Source organism: Crocodylus porosus, unplaced genomic scaffold (assembly GCF_001723895.1).
Source record: "Crocodylus porosus isolate Cpor-Errol unplaced genomic scaffold, CroPor_comp1, whole genome shotgun sequence".
Lineage (NCBI taxonomy): Eukaryota > Metazoa > Chordata > Crocodylia > Crocodylidae > Crocodylus > Crocodylus porosus.
The window spans coordinates 130,363,723-130,382,726 of record NW_017728943.1 but is presented as its reverse complement, the minus strand read 5'-3'; the positions used below and the strand labels follow the sequence as shown (position 1 = coordinate 130,382,726).

The window sequence follows — 19,004 nt, the reverse complement described above, 5'->3', positions numbered from 1 at the left end:
GACCAAAAGAAAGCTTATGAGGTTTAATAAGGACAAGTGCAAGACCTTGCACTTGAAACAGAACAATCCCATGCACCAGTACAGGCTGGAGGCTGGCTGGCTAAACAGCAGCTGTGCAGAAAAAGGGGTTACAGTGCACAGTAAGCTGAAGATGAGCCAACAGTGTGCCCTTGTTGCCAAGAAGGCTAACAGCATACTGAGCTGCATTAGTAAGAGCATTGCCAGCAGATTGAGGGAAGTGATTCTTCCCCTCTATTCAGCACTGGTGGGGCCACATCTGGAGTACTGTGTCCAGTTTTGGGCCCCCACTACAGAAATGATGTGGACAAATTGGAGACAGTCCAGTGGAGGACAACAAAAAGGGTGAGGGGGCTGGGACACATGACTTCTGAGGAGAGGCTGAGGGAACTGGGCTTATTTACTCTGGAGAAGAGAAGACTGAGGGGGGATTTAATAGCAACCTTCAGCTACCTCAAGAGGGGTCCAAAGAGGATGGAGCTGGACTGTTCTCAGTGGTGGCAGATAACAGAACAAGAAGCAACGGTCTCAAGTTGCCAGCAAGGGAAGTTTAGGTTAGATAGGGAAAACTCTAATTCGGAGGGTGGTGAAGCACTGGAATGAGTTTCCTAGAGAGGCTGTGGAGCCTCCATCCTTGGAGGTTTTTAAGTCCTGAATTGACAAATCCTTGGCTGGGATGATATATTTGGGGATGGGATGATTTACTTGGGAATGGTCCTGCTTTCAGCAGGGCTTGGACTAGATGATCTCCTGAGATCCCTTCCAAACTTTTCTCTGATTCTAACCCTCTAACACTGACAGGAGTTGTCCATACCTGTACTGACTAGTCAGCAGTGGGACTTGCCCAGCTGTTGAGGACCTTTTGTATCCTAACTTTTCTTCTCAAATTCTGCTGGAGTAAAGCTGTAGGGCAGTGATTTTCAACCAGAATGCCATGACACCCTTGGATGTCTTGGGTTGCCACACAATGTTAGCACTGTTAGGTGTGCAAACATGGTTCAAAATATCAGCCCACAGTTTTCACACAGGAATCCATATCGTCAAACACATTCTGACCTGTCATGGTCTTTGCAAGTTCTCTGCAACAAAAGTATTGTGCTATTATTTTTCAGTAGTAAAAAAATTAAAATTAAAGTCTGGGATTTTTTAAGGGGTCTCTAGAGTCTAAAAAGATTGAGAGCCACTGCTATAACGTCAAGTATGCAGCCCCTTTATTTCCTTTGTCAGAGATCCAGTTCAGGAAATGTTGATCCACAGAGTGGGATCTGAGCTGAATAACCACTCTAGCTGGCTACTAGTAAACTAAACGAACACTGTGCCACATGGACTTCATGGAACAATAAACTAAACAGATAATACATGAGAACATTTTATGATGAGAAATGAGCCACTGTACTCTTTCACTGCCCAAAGACAGATGGTCTACCCTGTTCCCCCTTTCTTCCTTGCCCTTTATCTCTACAAACCTCCTTGTTTTGGTCACAAAACTTCTGGCTAGAAGTTACTCTACCTTTTCTTTCTAGTGTCTGACACTGAATAAGTCATCATTTCAAAACAGGAGGTAGGGGAAGATGGTATCTCCCACAGCTGAAGTCACTGCCATTCTGCACAATTACAACCTTGCAACCAGAGCTCTTATAGTCACAACCTCAGCATTCCAGACTGGACCTAGAATAGGGAGTATCCCTGAATAAGAATCTCCCAAAAGGGAGAGCATGGACACTGAGCATGAGCAGTACCTTCCTCACTGACTTAAGCACACAAAGTGTGACCATTGTCATGGCTGCCGCTGATCCCAGTTGAATTTACAAACTGGAGAAAGAAGAGAGGTGAAATTAGATCTGAACACATTTCTAGGTACCGTTCAGAAAACCTATATGCCAGATACCCTCTAATGCTCTCTCCTTCATCAGATTAGCTCTGCCCAACTGGACCCTTGCATCTGTACTGAGTACCATTATAGCTAATGGAGCTCCCTCTGGGTGCAAGAGTCTGCTGGCGAGGATTATACTTCAGACTTGGAGCAAAATTTTCAGAAGTGCCTAGTCAACCCGTAGGAGCACAAGCTGCATTTTCAAGATCGACTTGTGAACTCAGGCGCTTTAGAAAATTTTACCCTCAGAGTCTAAATTAGTTTGATTATAAAACGCCATAGGTGTGCACAGTACTTTATGCAGTAAATCTAAAAATGTCAAGCATGTGCCACAAAAAAATTTGTTGGATTTTTTCTTAATTCCCTGCAAAGCACCATGCAAAGGTATGGCTTTTTATAAACAGACAAAAACACAGAGGGCACAGTATATACACTTGCTGTACGATACCCAGAAAAGGCCTGGATCTTTTACTCAAGCTGAACCATGCTAGATAACATTCCTCTCCACCAAAATTATTGGTCCTTAACTTTTCAAGATGTCTTGTGTAAAATTCTTACCATCACTCGAGTTAAACAGAGATTCAGAACTGCTTAAGTACTTTAATGGATGGATATGTTGTGTTCAAAGCTTGCTGTTTCTTTAAAGTAGGTTATTGTCTAAAAAGTCTGGTGACTCTGAATCAGTAAGTCTGTAAGATGCCTCCCTGCCTAACTTACTGCTTAACTCTAGACTAACATGGCTAACCAGCTCTCTGTACACTTAGCGTAGGATTCTAAATGAACAAAGCTGGCCTGTTCTCATGAAAGACTGTGGTAAAACTCTCACTGATTTCAACAGGAGTAGAACAAAGGAGCAATGTTTCTATAAAGAATTCTGTTGAAAAATCCCATTCTCAATGCCTTTAGTTACTAACATTGTTCCAAACACTCATGCAAAGATCTTGGTTTGAGTCTTCTCTGCCCTAAATAAGCTACTGAAGATGAAACAGTTGTGTACATGTTGGAAAAAGCCCAAAAGTGACGGGTGTTAAAAAAAAGTTTCTAAAAATGATGAATTAAATCTTCTGCCTGACATTTGGGGTATATGTTCTGCACTCCAATAGTATCACTTTCCTTCAGTCATCTGACACAAGCATAAAATTCAGACGTGAGGATGTCTAAACCCATATAACTGGATCCACATTCATAGATTGTTAGGGGCTTGAAGGGACCTTGCAGATCATCGGGTCCAGCCTGCCCCCCCACACCATATTGTGCCTCCCAAACAAAACTAAGTTTGTTATGAATCCAAGTGCACGTTATGAGCATTTTGTTATTTTGCCACTTCAAATTTTGCATTTGCTTAAATTCAGAAGGGTAGAGGAAAGCCAAATACTGACTTACACACGGAAAAGACAAACAACTTCCATACTGAAAGAATAAAAAAAGAAAAGATAGTTCAGTGATGAAACTCTTAAGTCTTGAAAATACTTCAGTGCAGTATGTAGGACTTAAACCTATGCAAGAAGATTCCAGCAGAGGTCTTACGCCATCATTTGGAAAGTCTGGAGGAAAAGAATGACTATTTAATGGGGAGAAGGCTGAGAGGGAAGCGTTCTTACCTGTTCAGTGCAAATGCATAATGATATTTCACATGGTGATGGGAGGCCAAGTCAAAAGTAGGCAGTTTTTCTAATGTTTCCACCAGTTTCACAATAGAATCATAATCCTTTCAAGAGAAGTGGGTGGGGAAGGGGGAATAAAATTTTAAGTGACTGGAACAAGAAACGTTTATATAAATCCCTCCCTAAACAAAGCATTTGTGGTTTTATACCGAGAAGTACATTGTGAATTCCTTATGAACTGCAATTTGTTCAGTCTCCCACTGCAGTTATTCTCAAGCATACAGTCATAATATGAAGGCACAGAATACTCAGCATAGAAATCAGTGAAGTCATATCTGTTATACTGCATCAGTATTGCATTGTGTTTATTTCCATGGAACTAGAGCATTTAGCACTTATATTCCATGACTGTGAAACTGGCTTCTCAGAAAATATTAAAAGAAGCATAAATGTATATTATATTGTGAACTGCTTTTTAATTACAAAATAGCCTGAAAATCTTTATGAACAATACTGTACAATTTAACTTTATTACTATAAATTATTCTGAATGCTAAAAAAATTCTTTTCAACACACCAACTTTTAAAACATCTCATTTACAGACATGTTTAAAAAAAAAAAAATCACTGAAGAGATGCAACATATTTTGCACAATAAGCAATCTATTACTAACTGTAGTTAAGCTACCATACTTAATATCTTCAATAATGTTACATACATTGAATAAAATATTGTATGCATGTTGCAATAACATGCCATAAACAGGACATAACACAATCACATATGCATATATAAATGAGAAGAGAGATTACCAAAGTATGGAGAACAATATCATAAAGTAGGACTAAGCAACACTCTGTATAGTGTAACATTTATTATAGCAGAATTAAAACCGTTTAAACATCAGCTTGATTGTCTTAGATGCTGTTGGACAAAGTTGTGAAGTAATTATTTTGAAAAGGAACTCCTTGTTAAACTACAGAACTGCAAAATAAAGCATCAGTACACACCACTGTTTTTCATGAATTTTAATAGGATCAGATTCACATAGCAGCATTATTTTATTAGTGAGAAGCTGCCAAAAGGCCTATAAAACCCACTATATCTTTGCATTGAAGGAAAAAATAATTTAACTAGGATTTCTGAATAATGGAGTCATACCTGAATGTCTCTATAAGACAGCAGCAAATTGATAACAATGTCTGCAGACAAGAGTTCAATATTATCCACTCGCTGCCGTATCCTTGCCAGTTCTGCTGCCAGCTCTTTCCCTGTGTGCAGGTTGCGTGCCTTCCTGATATCATTAAGAATGGATTCCCGGAAATATTGGCTAGAATAAAACAAGCTGATTTTAACACCGTGGGGCAGGACCCATCTTTTAATTGTGTTAAAATAGTGCTGAAGTCCTAAGCATTATTGCACAAATAAATTAACATTGTTTTAAATATAGCCAGCAGTCAAAAGCTCATCCAATTCACTGTTGTGAAGGAAACACTATTAATATTTAAACAGAGGGTGCAGGCTGCCACATCACCCGGCGGCAAAATTCCCAATATTTTAATCCGGAGGATGATGTATATGTCACAGGAGGATATGAAGTGATCTTACCTTGAACTAGCCTGTGCCACCTTCAATAGTTGAATAAAGCGATCCACCAAAGGTAGACATATTGGTCCAAGCAAGGATTCAAAGCTGGGTTGCATTAGCTCTGTTAATCCCTTCATAAAACTGCTGTCACAGCAGTATACTTTGTTGTGTGGGGTGATCATATAAGGAACGAAAATGTAGTTACCAGTACACATCTGTAAAAACAAGATGCAATAACTCAAAAAGAGTTACATCCTCAAGTCAGAAGCAGTTAAATACAATGGAAGAAATCCACTGACATCAACAGAATTTTGCTTCAATGGAAGAAGTTGGAATCAACTTCAAGGAGACCAGATTGTAACTTTGACAGTTTTGGATGAAGTCGCCTAATTTTCAGCTGGAGCATGAAATATACCTTAAGATGTTCTTCATTTTTAGTTCTGACTTGTTTTCTGAAATCTGAATCCTTTAAGACAGGGGTGTCAAACATATAGCCCATGGGCTAGATCTGGCCCATGGAGCCCCATGATCTGGCCCTGGTGCTGTCCTGTTGATCCACATGCTTCACCAGACTGGCACCACATGTACCCCCAGTGTTCCCTGAGGCTGGGTCCCAGGCTGTGCCACTCACAGTGCTTGCTCAGACTGGTATCCTGGACCAGCCCAAGCAGATGCCATGTGTATGGATCAGGCATACAGAAGGGAGGGAGAGGCCAGATGAGTTTGAAACCTTGCTTTAAAAAGGATTTCACACTCATCATCCATGGTTGGTATATTGCCTTAAAAATTATTTTGCTTTCATATCCTGACAATTTGGCCTATTCCTCCAAAAACAAAGCTTTATTCTAAAATGGAAGAATGGATGGAATTAAAAGTGACTGATATTCAGATAATAACAACATCACAACCCCTTCAGGATTTGATTCACAGGTTGTCAGGTTATAGATGTTATCAACAATAATGCAAGCAATTTGCATTAAGTGTTGTTTAAGTAAGTAAAATGAATCTTCCTATGGACTGGAAAATTACTCAGTTTAGCACAAAACCTTTGACACTGAGAACCTTAGTTTCCTGCTATGTGGTAACCTCCACTTGCCAGTTGTGCCTACGAGCGTACATTTTCCTTGTCAGATTAAGCATCTAAGCGATGCTTAGAAAAGCATCTAAGCAATGTTTAGGAAAGCACTACTATGCTGCGTTCACACCCATATGACAGCCACTTTTCATCAGGCTCATCTCTGTTTGCTTGCTTTGAAAGAAGGAGAATATGTGCTGTCTGTCTCATGTACCCAAAGGAATATTTACACAGTGATAAAGATGCTGAATGGCATCTGAAAGACATCAACTGTGAAATACCACACCATCAAAGCCAAGGGGAATTCTATCACTTGAGTGAAGCCAGATTTCACTCCAGCCTAATGTTCCTTTAACTAGTCACAGGGCCATTACAGCAGGATAAGATTTAGAGAGGCAATTTGCTTCCTTCCAGAGCATCATGGCTCACAGGCCAGCTTCCTCTTCTCTTTCAGCAGTCAGGCCAAAGGAGACATTTCACAGTTCTCTACAGCAAGTTGGGTCCCATGCATTGTAACAACAATGCAGGCACAGTTTTCTAAGACTGAGGCCTTGAGCATACCATCCCCAATCAAGTATTGAGGAACACAAAAAGAAAGGTGCACACAAAATATAGCTTTGTGCTTACTTTGGTTATATTTTACTGGTGTCATCAACATAATGATTTAGGTAATTTGATTTAGTTCAGAAATTTTTAAAAAATAAAAAACATTATACTAAGATGGTGCAAGCCAGGTGATGAGCTCCACACTGCTTTAATGCTATGGTCACTCCCAGAATTTTATATTTGTGCTAGGATGCAAAAATATCCAGTATCATACTATTATTTTTTCTCATATCTCTACAACCATTTTTTGATCATTTTATTACACACACTTGTGCTCATTTTGAGTGCCTTACTAGTACAGTAAGAATATTCTTGTAGCTGTGATGGTCCAGGACATGTACATGAGACAAAGGGTTTTTTGAGATATCTTTTATTGGACTACCTTTACAGTTGGGAGAGGTGCAGAACAAACTTTCTGGCACAAAGCACCTGAAGAGAACTTGTTCAGGGTGCCTCAAAGCTACATATTTTGTCCAATGAAAGGTATAACAAAAAAACCCTGGCTTCTTGCATAATACATTACTAATAAGTAGTAAATAATTTTATAGTTAAGGACTACTAGCAGGCTCATGCGAGATGAAGGCCTCATTATGTTTCTTACTCATACAGTAAGAGACCATCCCTACTCTGAAGAGCTCTGACAGTCGAAAGCTGGAAGGGGAAATAGGAGACAGTGAAATGACTTCCCCAGTATTACACAGCAGTCAGGGCTGAAGTGGGAATACTCACTGATCAGTAAGCTTTCTACTGTTCCCAGGATTATCATCTCTATTCAACAAATGAGGATCAGACACACTTCATTTCCCTCAAGATCACATACTAGTTAGTGGCAGAGCTGGGGAATAAACCCAGGTCTCCTGAGTTTCAACCCAGCGCCTGAACCACAAAAGACCATATTCTCTGTCTTTCTTTCTCACTATCTAGTACTTTCTAGATGACATAATTTAGTGAATAGAGAGGTTCCTTCCCTTTCCTTATTTTTCCTTGTATTTATAATATTCAGACTACTTTCAAGGCAGTCTGGAAACATTTAACCCGACTTACTAGCTGCAAAGTTTAAATTTTCTTTATGTGAATCTCAAACAAGTGCAGCTGGCTTGCACAAGGCCTTGTGCTCTAGAAACACCTTAACTCAAAAGTTTGAGCAGGACATATGTCATAAGCAGAAGGTCTGCATGATTTACAAGCCCCCACATGACTGCAAATCAAGAGAGCTGAGCAGTGAGGCCATGAGTTTAAATTTCACTGCATGTGGACTCATCAATGCCGTGGTGCATCCATGACAAGAAAACTGAAGATCAGCACCTCAGTATTTTTAATAAACAGTCAAGAAATGCAACAAAAGCAGAAGCCCAAATAGCCTGTCTTCACCTGAAGCATGTTATGATATCCTATATTAATATGATGAGGTTAACAGGCCTCTTGATAATCCGAAGGAGAACCTGGAAGATGCAGAGTGTTTCTGCTTGTGAATGGCAGGGAGAGGAAGAGGAAGAAGTCTCCCACAGGGATTAACCAGGAACACTGTTCCCCTACTGCTACTCCTACTCCAACAGGAGGCAGCAGTGGTTGGTTTGTGGAGAATAGGTGGCTTCTCTTCTCCTAACTAATTGTCTTTCTTAAGAATAGGGTTGAGGAGACAAAACCCAGAGAAAGGGCAAAGTGGCTGAGGATTTATTCCTGGAACAAGGAGTTTGCCTGTTATTCAAAGTGTTAAAAAAGAAATAAAAACAAAGGCAAGTCTGTAGGAAAGCTGTTTTGACCTCTGACATATTTCTTATAAAGCCAAGTTCTTAAAATAAAAACCAAACTCTGAAAAAGGGTTGTTTTTCAAATTCTGAAACCCACAAGACAAAGTTTATCTTGGCAGGATTGTTGGGCCACCTACAGAGATGCAACACTCACACGCCCATAACACTGCAAACAGGAAAACCATTCTTCCTTTGCAGAAGATTTTGTCATTCATCCTTGAGCAAAAGCTCATAAGGACCCAATCAAACTTTGCTTTTTTTTTTTTTTTTTTTAATAATATCAATTTGTAAACAGAATAATAACATAGGCAAGCTTACCTTCAAACACATTTTTCCTATTACTTAAGAAAAGCAAATCGATCAAGTTAATCACACTAAAATGGAACAAAAACTGATTTTCTGCCATTCAACAATGAAGCAACATAAAGGGATGTTTGAAAACAGAAAGACAAGAAGTCATAAAAAACCTCAAAACAATACAAAGCTCGACATGGCATGTTAGGAAATAATGAAAGCCACATAAGCCTTCATGCAATCTTAAGAGAAATCAGCATCGGAAGTCACATACACACCCAATCCTGCTATCAAATTCATTTGCCATGTAGCTGAGATTTTCCAGCTAGTTAACATGGTTTCAAAGTATTTCCCCATCGTCTATAGAAGTTGCTATTCACATAGAACCATCATAGCCATTTCCTCACGGAGAAAATCGATACACAAGTCACAATCAATGGAGAAAACAGCTAAAAAGGTATTTGCCTTGTCCAAAAAATTATGCAAGTGGAATAAATTTGTCCTATTCTATTCTCCAGGTAAGCAAACAATAGACATCTGTAAGTTAAACCTGCCAAGAAAGAGTGGGAGTAGCTAAAGTCAGGTCAGGTGAATAAAGGTCACAGTTCTGTTTATAAGGAAGGGAGAGAATCAAGATGAAGGTGTTTGGGAGTTTTTACAGAAGAAAAGACTCCATGAAATCAATTCTGACGTTACCGCTGTTTCAGTTTTCCATTGCAAGATATCAGTGTAATTAATAACCTACTTTCATCACATGAAATTGATGTCAGGTGATGTTTGATGCCACAATTCTTTCATAAGTTGTTGAGAAAAGACAGCTCTGATTCAATTTGCAGCCAATTTTCTGGAGACTTGACACAGTGCTCTTCTGACCAAAGCACACATAGTAAAAGGAGTGGAATACTTGAGACAGAAGATGCTCAAATTCAGTTTTAATTTTTTGCCAGATCAAATATTAGAGAACATAATTTAAAGCAGGATTCCAGTTGCATTGCTGTAGTCTATAAGGTGCAAATCTACCCTACCATGGTACTGGGCCATTCATCTGAGGCTCATTTCCTAGACAATCAGATACTAATTCACTGCTAAATAATTCTACATTTGAAGGGACAAACCCTGAGTTCTCACTTCTCAGGTCTAGTTTGGGTTCTCCGCTTAGAGCAGGGGCAGGCAATTAGTTCAGGCAGAAGGCTGCTTACCAAGTTGTGGCAAGCTGCTGAGGACCGCATGGGTAGCTCCGCCCCTTGACAGGTGCCCTGTCCCTGGTCACCATCTTGGGACCAATGTCCCAGGGCCAGCACCGGTGGGGACCAGAGCAGGGTGCAGTCTGGCAGGGGTCTGTGGAGCCAAGCTGGGTTGCACCAGCAGGGAGAGGGGGAAGCTGGCCTGGCTCCATAGAGCTCCTGCCAGCCGGGACCCTGCACTCCTGGCACCCTGCTCTGGGCCCTGCTGGCGCTGGCCCTGGGACACTGGTGCGGGTCCTGCTCCCACATCCACTCACTCCCAGTGCCCCCTCAGCCCCATGGTACAGGCGGGGGGCAGTGCGCAGCCCTGACCCCCTGCTCGCCAGCAGGGAACAAGCTGGTGAGGAGCATAGGGCAGGGGGGGAGGGGGACAGCCCCTCACCCACCCTGTGGCCTGTGTTCCCTGCTGCAGCTGCTCACAGCCTGTTGGGGGGCTGTCCTGAGCAGGCACAGGCAGCCCCACACAGGCTGCGAGTGGCTGCAGTGTGGGGCACCAGCCATGGGGTGGGGGAGGTGCTGCTCCCCCCGCGCTCCACACCAGCTTGTAACCCACCCTGCTGCCAGCCTGGGCCCCACATCGGCTCCAGGCTGACCCATCAGGGCTGCGCCGTGGTGGCAGCAGCTGTGGCCCCGCCACTTGCTGCACCGGACTGTGTTGGCTGCTGCTGCCTGCCTGGAGCTTGCACACTGGGCAGCAGCAGCCAACACTGCCCGGCATGGCAAGCGGCGGGGCGGGGGGAGGCTGCAGCTGCTGCCGCTGTGGGGCAACCTCAATGGGCAAACCTGGAACCGGCATGAGGCCCAGGCTGGCAGCGAGGTGGGTTACAACCTGGTGTGGAGCGTGGGGAAAACCAGCCCCTCAGCCACCCCACGGCTGGCACCCCGCACTGCAGCCACTCACAGCTTGCGTGGGGCTGCCCGCCCCCACTCAGGACAGCCCTGTGCAGGCTGCGAACGGCTGCAGCAGAGAGCGCTGGCCACTGGGTAGAGGAGGGGCCATTTTTCCCCATGCTCAGCACCAGCTCGTTTCCTGCCCTTCCCCCACAACCCCTTAGCTGAGCTTCCCACACGGGGCAGCCATGCGGTCCCAGGCCAGAAGCCCCTGCTAGCGTTCACAGCTGGGAAGGGCGGGGCCAGGCAGGCCCTGCTGTTGAAGGAGCCTGCCAGGGCTTCTGCTGGGTCCTACTGCTCTTGGTTCTCATCATCTTTGACAGGAACCAAGGACAAATAAATTTTAATTTTCTAAATATTTTTAGGGGCCCTGTGGGCTGGATAGAATGGCCTCGCAAGCCAGATCCAACCTGTGGGTCGTATTTTGCCCACCCTGGCTTAGAGTAATCTAAGGGAACCATGCCCTCAGGAAATGGCTGAACAGCAGCTCTGTAATCACTTAGCCCCCAACCTTATTCCTGTAAGTGAAGATCATGCCCTTACTCACCACTCACTCCCACACTATGTTATCCAATGCTGTTGTTGCTTTTCCTATCTGCACTCATCTCACCCACCCCCTCAATACGTAAGCTCAGAGGGCTGGGCACATGCTGGGCGGGGAGAGGGGAAGGGGAAGAGTGCTTTAATTAATTAGAGTGGCTCTGAGAGCAGGTCTAATTAAAGTGCCTGCAGCTTCTCGTGTATCAGCATCTCTGAGCTTCAAAATGGCAGCGGGGTGCTTTAATTAAAGCTTGTCGAACAAGCTTTAGTTAAAGTATCCCCACTGCCATTCTGAAGCACGGGGAGGTAATTAGCATGCTCCAGCAGACTCAATTAGTCAAGGCTTCAGGCACCCACAAGGTCTAAGAATAAGGCATTAGATTCTCATGTTATTCCCGATACATAAATTGGCATCCCCTCTCATATCCTCTTACAAAGTCCCATAGTAAAATGTGTTCAGGACTACTGTGCCCAACAGTGACTAACTTCAGTTAGAAATTTTTTTTGTTTGCCCTCCTTGACATCACTCACTGACATGGCATTGCTGTTTTCCCTTTAACTGTAGCTTTTCAGGCCCTGCCTGATGTTTAACTGTAATATCCTCATGAAGTAGAAGAAAAGAAACATGTGATGTTAGCATGAATAATGAGAGACACAAACATACTACAGAGCCCAAATTTAATTACACCAAGGCCACCTTTTTATCTTTTCGATTTTTTTTTTTTTTTTTTTTTGCCAGTTGGGCAATGTAAATGTAACTTTTGAAGCAGGCAGAAAAGATCCCTCTGACAAAACAGTGAAACAGATGTTCTCCATTTAGGATGTCATGGCTAGGGATAGAAATTACACATAAACTGGTATAAGTGATCAGAAACTAGTTGAAATCTGTAACACACCAGAAGTTCAGTGCACATAAAACACTTTCAAAATGGCTAAAACAGGTTTAAAATAAACCTGGATGAATGTAGTACCAGTCTTAACTGATTGAGTTAAATCGGTTTATTGAAATTCTGTCCTAGATCCCCTCCATATTCAACTTAACTCAAAATCCCCCCAGCATCCCAGGATGTTTTGCACCTCCCTCGCAACCCCACCTTGCCTGTGTGGGCCTTAGTCCAAGCTGTCTGCTCCAGCCAAGCAGGGAGGCATGCTCTAGCACCTCCCAGCTTCTGGCTTAGGCCACTGCAGACATGTGGCTGCATTTCCAGAATCAAAAGAGAATGTCTGTTCACCTGCTTATCAGTTTAATCTATGCATTTTAGACTAACCTGTGAATATTGAACCACTTCAGCCTTGGGCTTTCTGACTGTCTGTTCGTAGCCTATAGGTCTGTTTATACAACCTCCACAGTGATTCTAAGACTGCCACAGAGAAACAAATCCCACTCATCCATTCCCACTCTACACATGCCTCAAGCCGAAAGGAAGACATGTGATCATCATTAGAATCTGCCTGAGATCCTGGAAGCATCCCTCAGTTACACAAGATATTTCAGTAAGCAGCAATGCACAGCAGAAGTGAGTGGAGCTAGTTTCTCAATGGCATCCTCAGGAGCACTGTGGAAGCTGTGTAGACATACCCTGTCAGTCATTAAGCCCAGAGATAGAAGTTACACATAAACCAGCTTAAGTAATCAGAAACTGGTTTAAACTTGTAACAGAACAGAAGCTCGGTACATAAAAACCAGTTTCAAAATGGCTGAAACTGGTTTAAGATAAACCTGGTTAAATGTAGTATCAGACTTAACTGATTAGGGTCAAATCAGTTCATGAAACTTCTGTCCCAGACCCCTTCTTGGTTCAAGTTAAATCACAGTCCCCCAGCATCCCAGCATGCTTTCCAGCCCTTTGTTGTGTTGACTGCTCCAGCAGAGAAGGTGTGGGGGTGGGGAATGCCCCCCCCAAACAAACCCTGGCTGGGGTCTGGGGCCAGAGTGGGGGGTTAAGCACACCTTCCCCCAAGTACAGAGCTGCTGCCCTGATGCTAAATTTATTGAAACTTACTGTTGGCTGCGATTGTGGACTACAAATCCCAGAGGCACCTAGAAGCAGAAAGACGAGGTGACGTGATGATGGGCAACCCTGGAGAGTCCTGCTCCTGTGATTCTGGACTGCAAATCCCAGAGACTTCAGGGGCAGCAGGAAGAGGAAGTGAACAAGACCTCACTTCTATCCTGGGAAGGTCTTTGAAAAAATTATCAAGGGCCACATTTGTGAGAGCCCTGCAGGGGAAGTCATGTTGAGGGATAACCAGCATGGGTTCATGCAAGGCCAATCCTGCCTGACTAACCTGGTCTCTTTCTATGACCAGATAACAAAGAGCTTAGATGGCAAGGAGGAAATCGATGTCATCTTCTTGGACTTCAACACAGTGTCCCACCCAATTCTGGTGGGCAAGCTGAGGGACTGCGGCACTGATGAATGCATGGTCACATGTGTGGCAAAGTGGCTCCAGGGGCGCATCCAGAGCATGGTGGTGCATGGGTTGATGTTGACCTGTGAGGGTGTAGGCAGCGGAGTTCCCCAGGGCTCGGTCCTTGGGCCGATGCTGTTCAACATCTTCATTAGCAACCTGGATGAGGGTATGGAGAGCACCCTGTTCAAGTTCGCTGATGACACCAAGCTGTGGGGTAAAGTGAATACACCGGCAGGCAGAGACCGCATCCAGGCAGACCTGGATAGGTTAGAGAAGTAGGCGGATCTGAACAGGATGTGGTTCAACAAGGACAAGTGCAGAGTGCTGCACCTGGGGAGAGCGAACCAGCATTATGGTTATAGGTTGGGGCTGACCCTCTCAGCAGCACAGAGGCAGAGAGGGATCTTGGAGTCAGGATTGACTCCAGGATGACTATGAGTCGCCAATGTGACGAAGCAATAGGCAGAGCCAACAACACCCTGTCATGCATCAAGAGGGGCATCACTAACAGGTCCAGAGAGGTCTTGCTCCCACTCTAAGCGACGCTGGTCAGGCCGCAGCTGGAGTACTGTGTCCAGTTCTGGGCGCCGCACTTCAAGAAGGATGTGGAGAACCTGGAGAGGGTCCAGAGGAGGGCCACTCATATGGTTGAGGGCCTCTGTGGCCCATCCTGTGAGGAGAGGATGAGGGACCTGAATCTCTTCAGTCTCTGCAAGAGGAGACTGAGGGGGGATCTTGTGGCTGCCTACAACCTTATCAGGGGCCACCAGAAGGGACTCGGGGAAAGTCTGTTCACCAGGGGCCCCCTTGGAGTCACCAGGAACAATGGCCACAAGCTGAGGGAGGATAGGTTTAGGTTAGATATTAGGAAGAACTACTTCACTGTAAGGGTGGCCAGAGTCTGGAATAGGTTTCCCAGAGAGGTGGTGCTCTCACCTTCCCTGGAAATCTTCAAGAGGAGACTGGATAGGCACCTGGCTGGGGTCTTATGACCTCTGCTACCCCTAGTGCTCCTTCCTGTCCATGGCGGGGGGTCGGACTCGATCTGTCTAGGTCCCTTCCGACTCATTGATTCTATGATAACACCCCCCCATGCTGGCTATGTGCCAGAGAGGCATGCTCTAGTGCCCCCCCCATCTTCTGGCCTAAGCCACTGCAGGCATGCAGCTGCATTCCCTAAATCAAAAGTAAATGTGTGTCTAGTTGTTTTTCAGTTTGATCTCTGCAGCTTAGACTAACCCGCAAAGACTGAATCAATTCAGCGTCGAGCTTTCTGACTGTTCTTAACCCAGGTCAGTAACACTATTCACAACCTTAGATACATACATACACAAATGCTTTGCTAGGCTTAGGCCAAAAAGGTTAGCACTTGGTAGAATCAGGCCTTTTAATACAAGAACATCCAGTACCTTCTCGATATTACCAGAACAGCATATATTTAATCAAGACCAATTAGAAAACAGAAGCACCGAGATCTAATAATGTGTAAGTACAAAAGTTTACTGCCAAGTGACTAAACAAGTATTTTTAACAGATGTATTTTTACAATATTTTACAGCTCACTGCCCACTAACGAACAATTCAAGCCTCAATCTCTGCGTAATCTTCAGAACAAATCTAGTTACAGATTTACCTTTTATAGCTCAACAGTTGCAACATCTAAGAATGTTTTACTCTCACTAGAGTTGCTTTTATCTAGCACTGTCCTTCCTGTCTGTCTGTCGTCCCAGCCTTAAGCACAACAAAAAACCAGATTTTTTTTAAGATGTAACAACCATTCCTGAGATTTCTTTAATTGCATTCTGCACATCAGAACAAGGAAAAAAAAGCTGACTTCTTCTTATGACTTACATCAACTAGGAGGCCCCATTATCAAAAAATCAAAATGCAGGCAACCCTCGCCATTCGCAAAGGATACTTTCTCATATCTCTTGTGAATGGTGAAATCCGCAAATAAGGCATTGCGTTCACAAACGCAGTGCCCCTGGCAGCTGGAGGGGGTATGGCTCCAGTGGTCGTGCAGCAGCAGGAGCCCAGTGGAAACAAGCACGGAGCTCCTGAGGAGCTGTATTTAAAATGCATTTAAAATGCAGGTTGGGCATTCATGAATATTTGAAACCGTGAATGCCAAACCCACGAATAACGAAGGTTTCCTGTATAGAATATCCTTCATGCTGTGTGTCCAAGTAAGATTTGATGCACTGTGGGACAAGAAGGGATTCACTCCAACAGACCCACAAATCTTCATAGTTCTCCTGTATGGGGAAAAGAAACTATGCAAAGGCCCCAAGCCTTAACAATATTTCTGAATCCACCCAGATCCCCTGGGAGCATAACTCCTATGAGTAGCTAAGGGTCAGCTATTTAGAACCCAGAAGGGAGAAATTAACAAATCTATCCAATTTTTGACTTGTGGGTTAGAAGAATTTGGTAGAAATCCAGATACCCTGCCCAATCAGCACAGCTAGAACAAACTCCCGACATTCATCTTTTTAATATTTAAAATGAAAATTGCTAATGATTTTACTGATAGTAGCAATCACTTTCTCCAAAGATTTACCCACATTATGATTCCATTCAGTGTTCTGTAATTCTCCTGCTGGCTCTCTCTTGAGAAATATCTACTAGTATTTTAGCTTTTTCTGACAAAAGTGTTATTAAAGAAGGCAGTTCTCTGACAATACATGATGATGTTTGTAACAGATGCTGAAACCATAGAATAAATTATCACACCTATTTTTCTAAATAATTTTTAGTAATCAAATCAGTTTACCACACATTGATGTTATAACAAATACAGATATGCACAACAGGCTCAATTCTCCATCCTACTGAAGTAAAAGGAAATTTGCTATTGGCTTGCAAAGAAACCAGATCGGACCCAACAGTTGGGAGTCAATTAAGGCACAGAGGTCAGGAAAGCCCTCTTTCTTCTGGCTCCTACATATAAAGACATATTCTTCTCCAAGTCACATACTAACTGCTTGTAAAGATCAGTGCTCATTTCACATGTGGAACAAAAAGGGAAAAAAGCTTCATGGAATTTCTAAAATGATGGTATACCACAAGTCCATTTGAGGAATCTTGCACTGCCTGGTTTTGATGGTCCTCACTCCTCCATCTCTTGACAGAAGAGGCTGAGATTCTTTCAAACTAAACCAGGTACCAAATTATTTAGCCAAACTCAAAACCAGTGAGGGATACTACACAAACAATTCAGAGCTGTTTTACTAGATTTAATCCTCTCTGAAGTTAACCCTTCTCTTTCTTTTGCTTCCTCCTTTTCCATCATGTGCAGGCATGGACACACATATCCACCCTTCTTTCTAACTCTCTTCCTATAATAGACATTACATAAGCACAACTGATGTGAATGCCTAATACTTCTAGCATTAGACCCTCTTTTCAGTTGTAATTCTGTCAGGGGACAGAATGGGTCCCTCTAAAATCTGAAGAATCTGTATGCAGTAAGCACGCTTGAGCCTCTTCCAGTTCCTAGTGCTGACTTGGATAGCTAAATGGGGTCTAGCCCAGGAGTACAGAGGTGAAGCTGGACTTTCACTGTAATGGGCTGAGGATGAGCACTAGAACTGAAACCAGGGACCCTTTCTCTGCTGTGCTCTTAGGGGCTCCTATATGTTTGACCCAGAAGTGTCAGGGAGGAAGCTACCAGCCCCAGGTGCAGAAAGCACAATCTCCAAATTTCACAGGAATGCTGGGGGTGGGAGGGAATACTGCCCATGAAGCACTGAGGTATTGTAGTGATGAACAGAAGGGAAGAGCCCACAAAGTAATTATGAATTCTGTCTTCAGGAACAAGATGCAGCAAATAAAGCACAGGACAGAAGACTGAACAGGGAGGAGAAAACTGAATAAAACAACTGCTCCATCCATCCTGTGCACCTAACAAGATAGGAAACCTATGGGGAAAAAACAAGAAGTGTAGGATTGTGTAGTTAAAACACAATGCACAAAGGGCCTGAATTAAGTTTGCAAAAGCACCCTACATTCTGACATTTCCTGCTTGAATTTGCACCCGTAATGATTTTTTGTTTAACAGAGGTGCATGTACATACAAGCATGTACATAATTATGTAGACAGAAAGAAAAATGTGCTTACAGCGTCCCCATTCTTTTTTGTTCATATAGCCATGTTTGGTGCCCACATTGTTTGCACTTCCATTCTGTATGTCATACAACAGTGCTAAGGTTATCGTATTTTATGTACTGCCAGAGATACTGGCTCCGATTGCCTGCTTGCCTCACCTAGCACAATGGAGCCCCAATGCTGACCATGGTCTATGGGTGTCACAACAGAACATCTATCATAAACAACAAATACAATGGTTGTCATTAGGAACATAATATTTGTTCACACATACCACACAGAGCTACCTGCAATACCACAGTACTTTCCCAGATGCAGAGAACAAATTGGTTTTACCCACTGGAAAAGCCCTAGGAGGGAAGTAAGCAAGGCAAATTCTGGATTAACTGGAACAGACTTCACCTCCAGTCAAAGGAGAAGGGGATTACAGAGGTCTCTCTCTTCCCACAGTGAAACATATCATGGGCCACAGGTCCCTGACTCAAGATCCAACAGAACCCACAGCTGTCAGGGTCACTCACACAGAGGGCTCAGCCTCCTCACCAAGGCATCAAGTCCTACCCCAGATCCCACACAGAGGAGCTCCTTTGGTGGAGCACCCCCAGGACCCCACAATCCATGGGTAAGAAAAAGCCATTTTACTAGAAGCAGTATCCAATTAAGTAAATATTTACCCAACTTAAGTTTTGCTCAACTCACGACATCCCCCTCACATGCACACTAATGCCACAAATTCCTGCTGGAACTGAAATAAAAGTCGCTGATGAACTTGAAGGGCAGCTATTTTTCCCAAGGAGGTAAAATGCAAGCCACAGAATTAAACAGAATTTGCATAGTTAGCATAAACAATTTTATACCAGAATTGCTTTAAAATGGAAGTTCTTCCTTAAGACTTTAGGGCTGCTCCATTGCCAGTATAACCTCAAAGATCAAATAGCAGCAAAAACAAAGCTTAAATTCGTAAACAGCAAAATAGCTATCTCCTGTCAAAATATCA

The 19,004-nt window shown here is 43.4% G+C and overlaps 1 protein-coding gene and 1 long non-coding RNA gene across 4 annotated transcripts in view; one reads left to right on the top strand and one right to left on the bottom strand.

Moving 5' to 3' along the window:
- The window catches only part of MAP3K5 (mitogen-activated protein kinase kinase kinase 5), a 148,126-nt gene that overhangs the window by 79,147 nt on the left and 49,975 nt on the right, over positions 1-19,004 (bottom strand). For all 3 annotated transcript variants that reach the window (XR_002103746.1, XM_019550189.1, XM_019550190.1), the window contains 3 exons: positions 5,105-5,298; positions 4,658-4,826; positions 3,493-3,599 (listed from right to left, as the gene is read on the bottom strand). Coding sequence is in view for 2 of the 3 variants with exons in the window: in XM_019550189.1 (XP_019405734.1) it covers positions 3,493-3,599; positions 4,658-4,826; positions 5,105-5,298 (470 nt within the window). In the remaining variant the exon portion in view is untranslated. The remainder of the gene's footprint in view (positions 1-3,492; positions 3,600-4,657; positions 4,827-5,104; positions 5,299-19,004) is intronic.
- On the top strand, positions 13,473-18,513 carry LOC109320193. Its single transcript, XR_002103747.1, has 3 exons — positions 13,473-13,634; positions 16,566-16,568; positions 18,503-18,513. It is a non-coding gene; the product is annotated as an uncharacterized LOC109320193 (long non-coding RNA).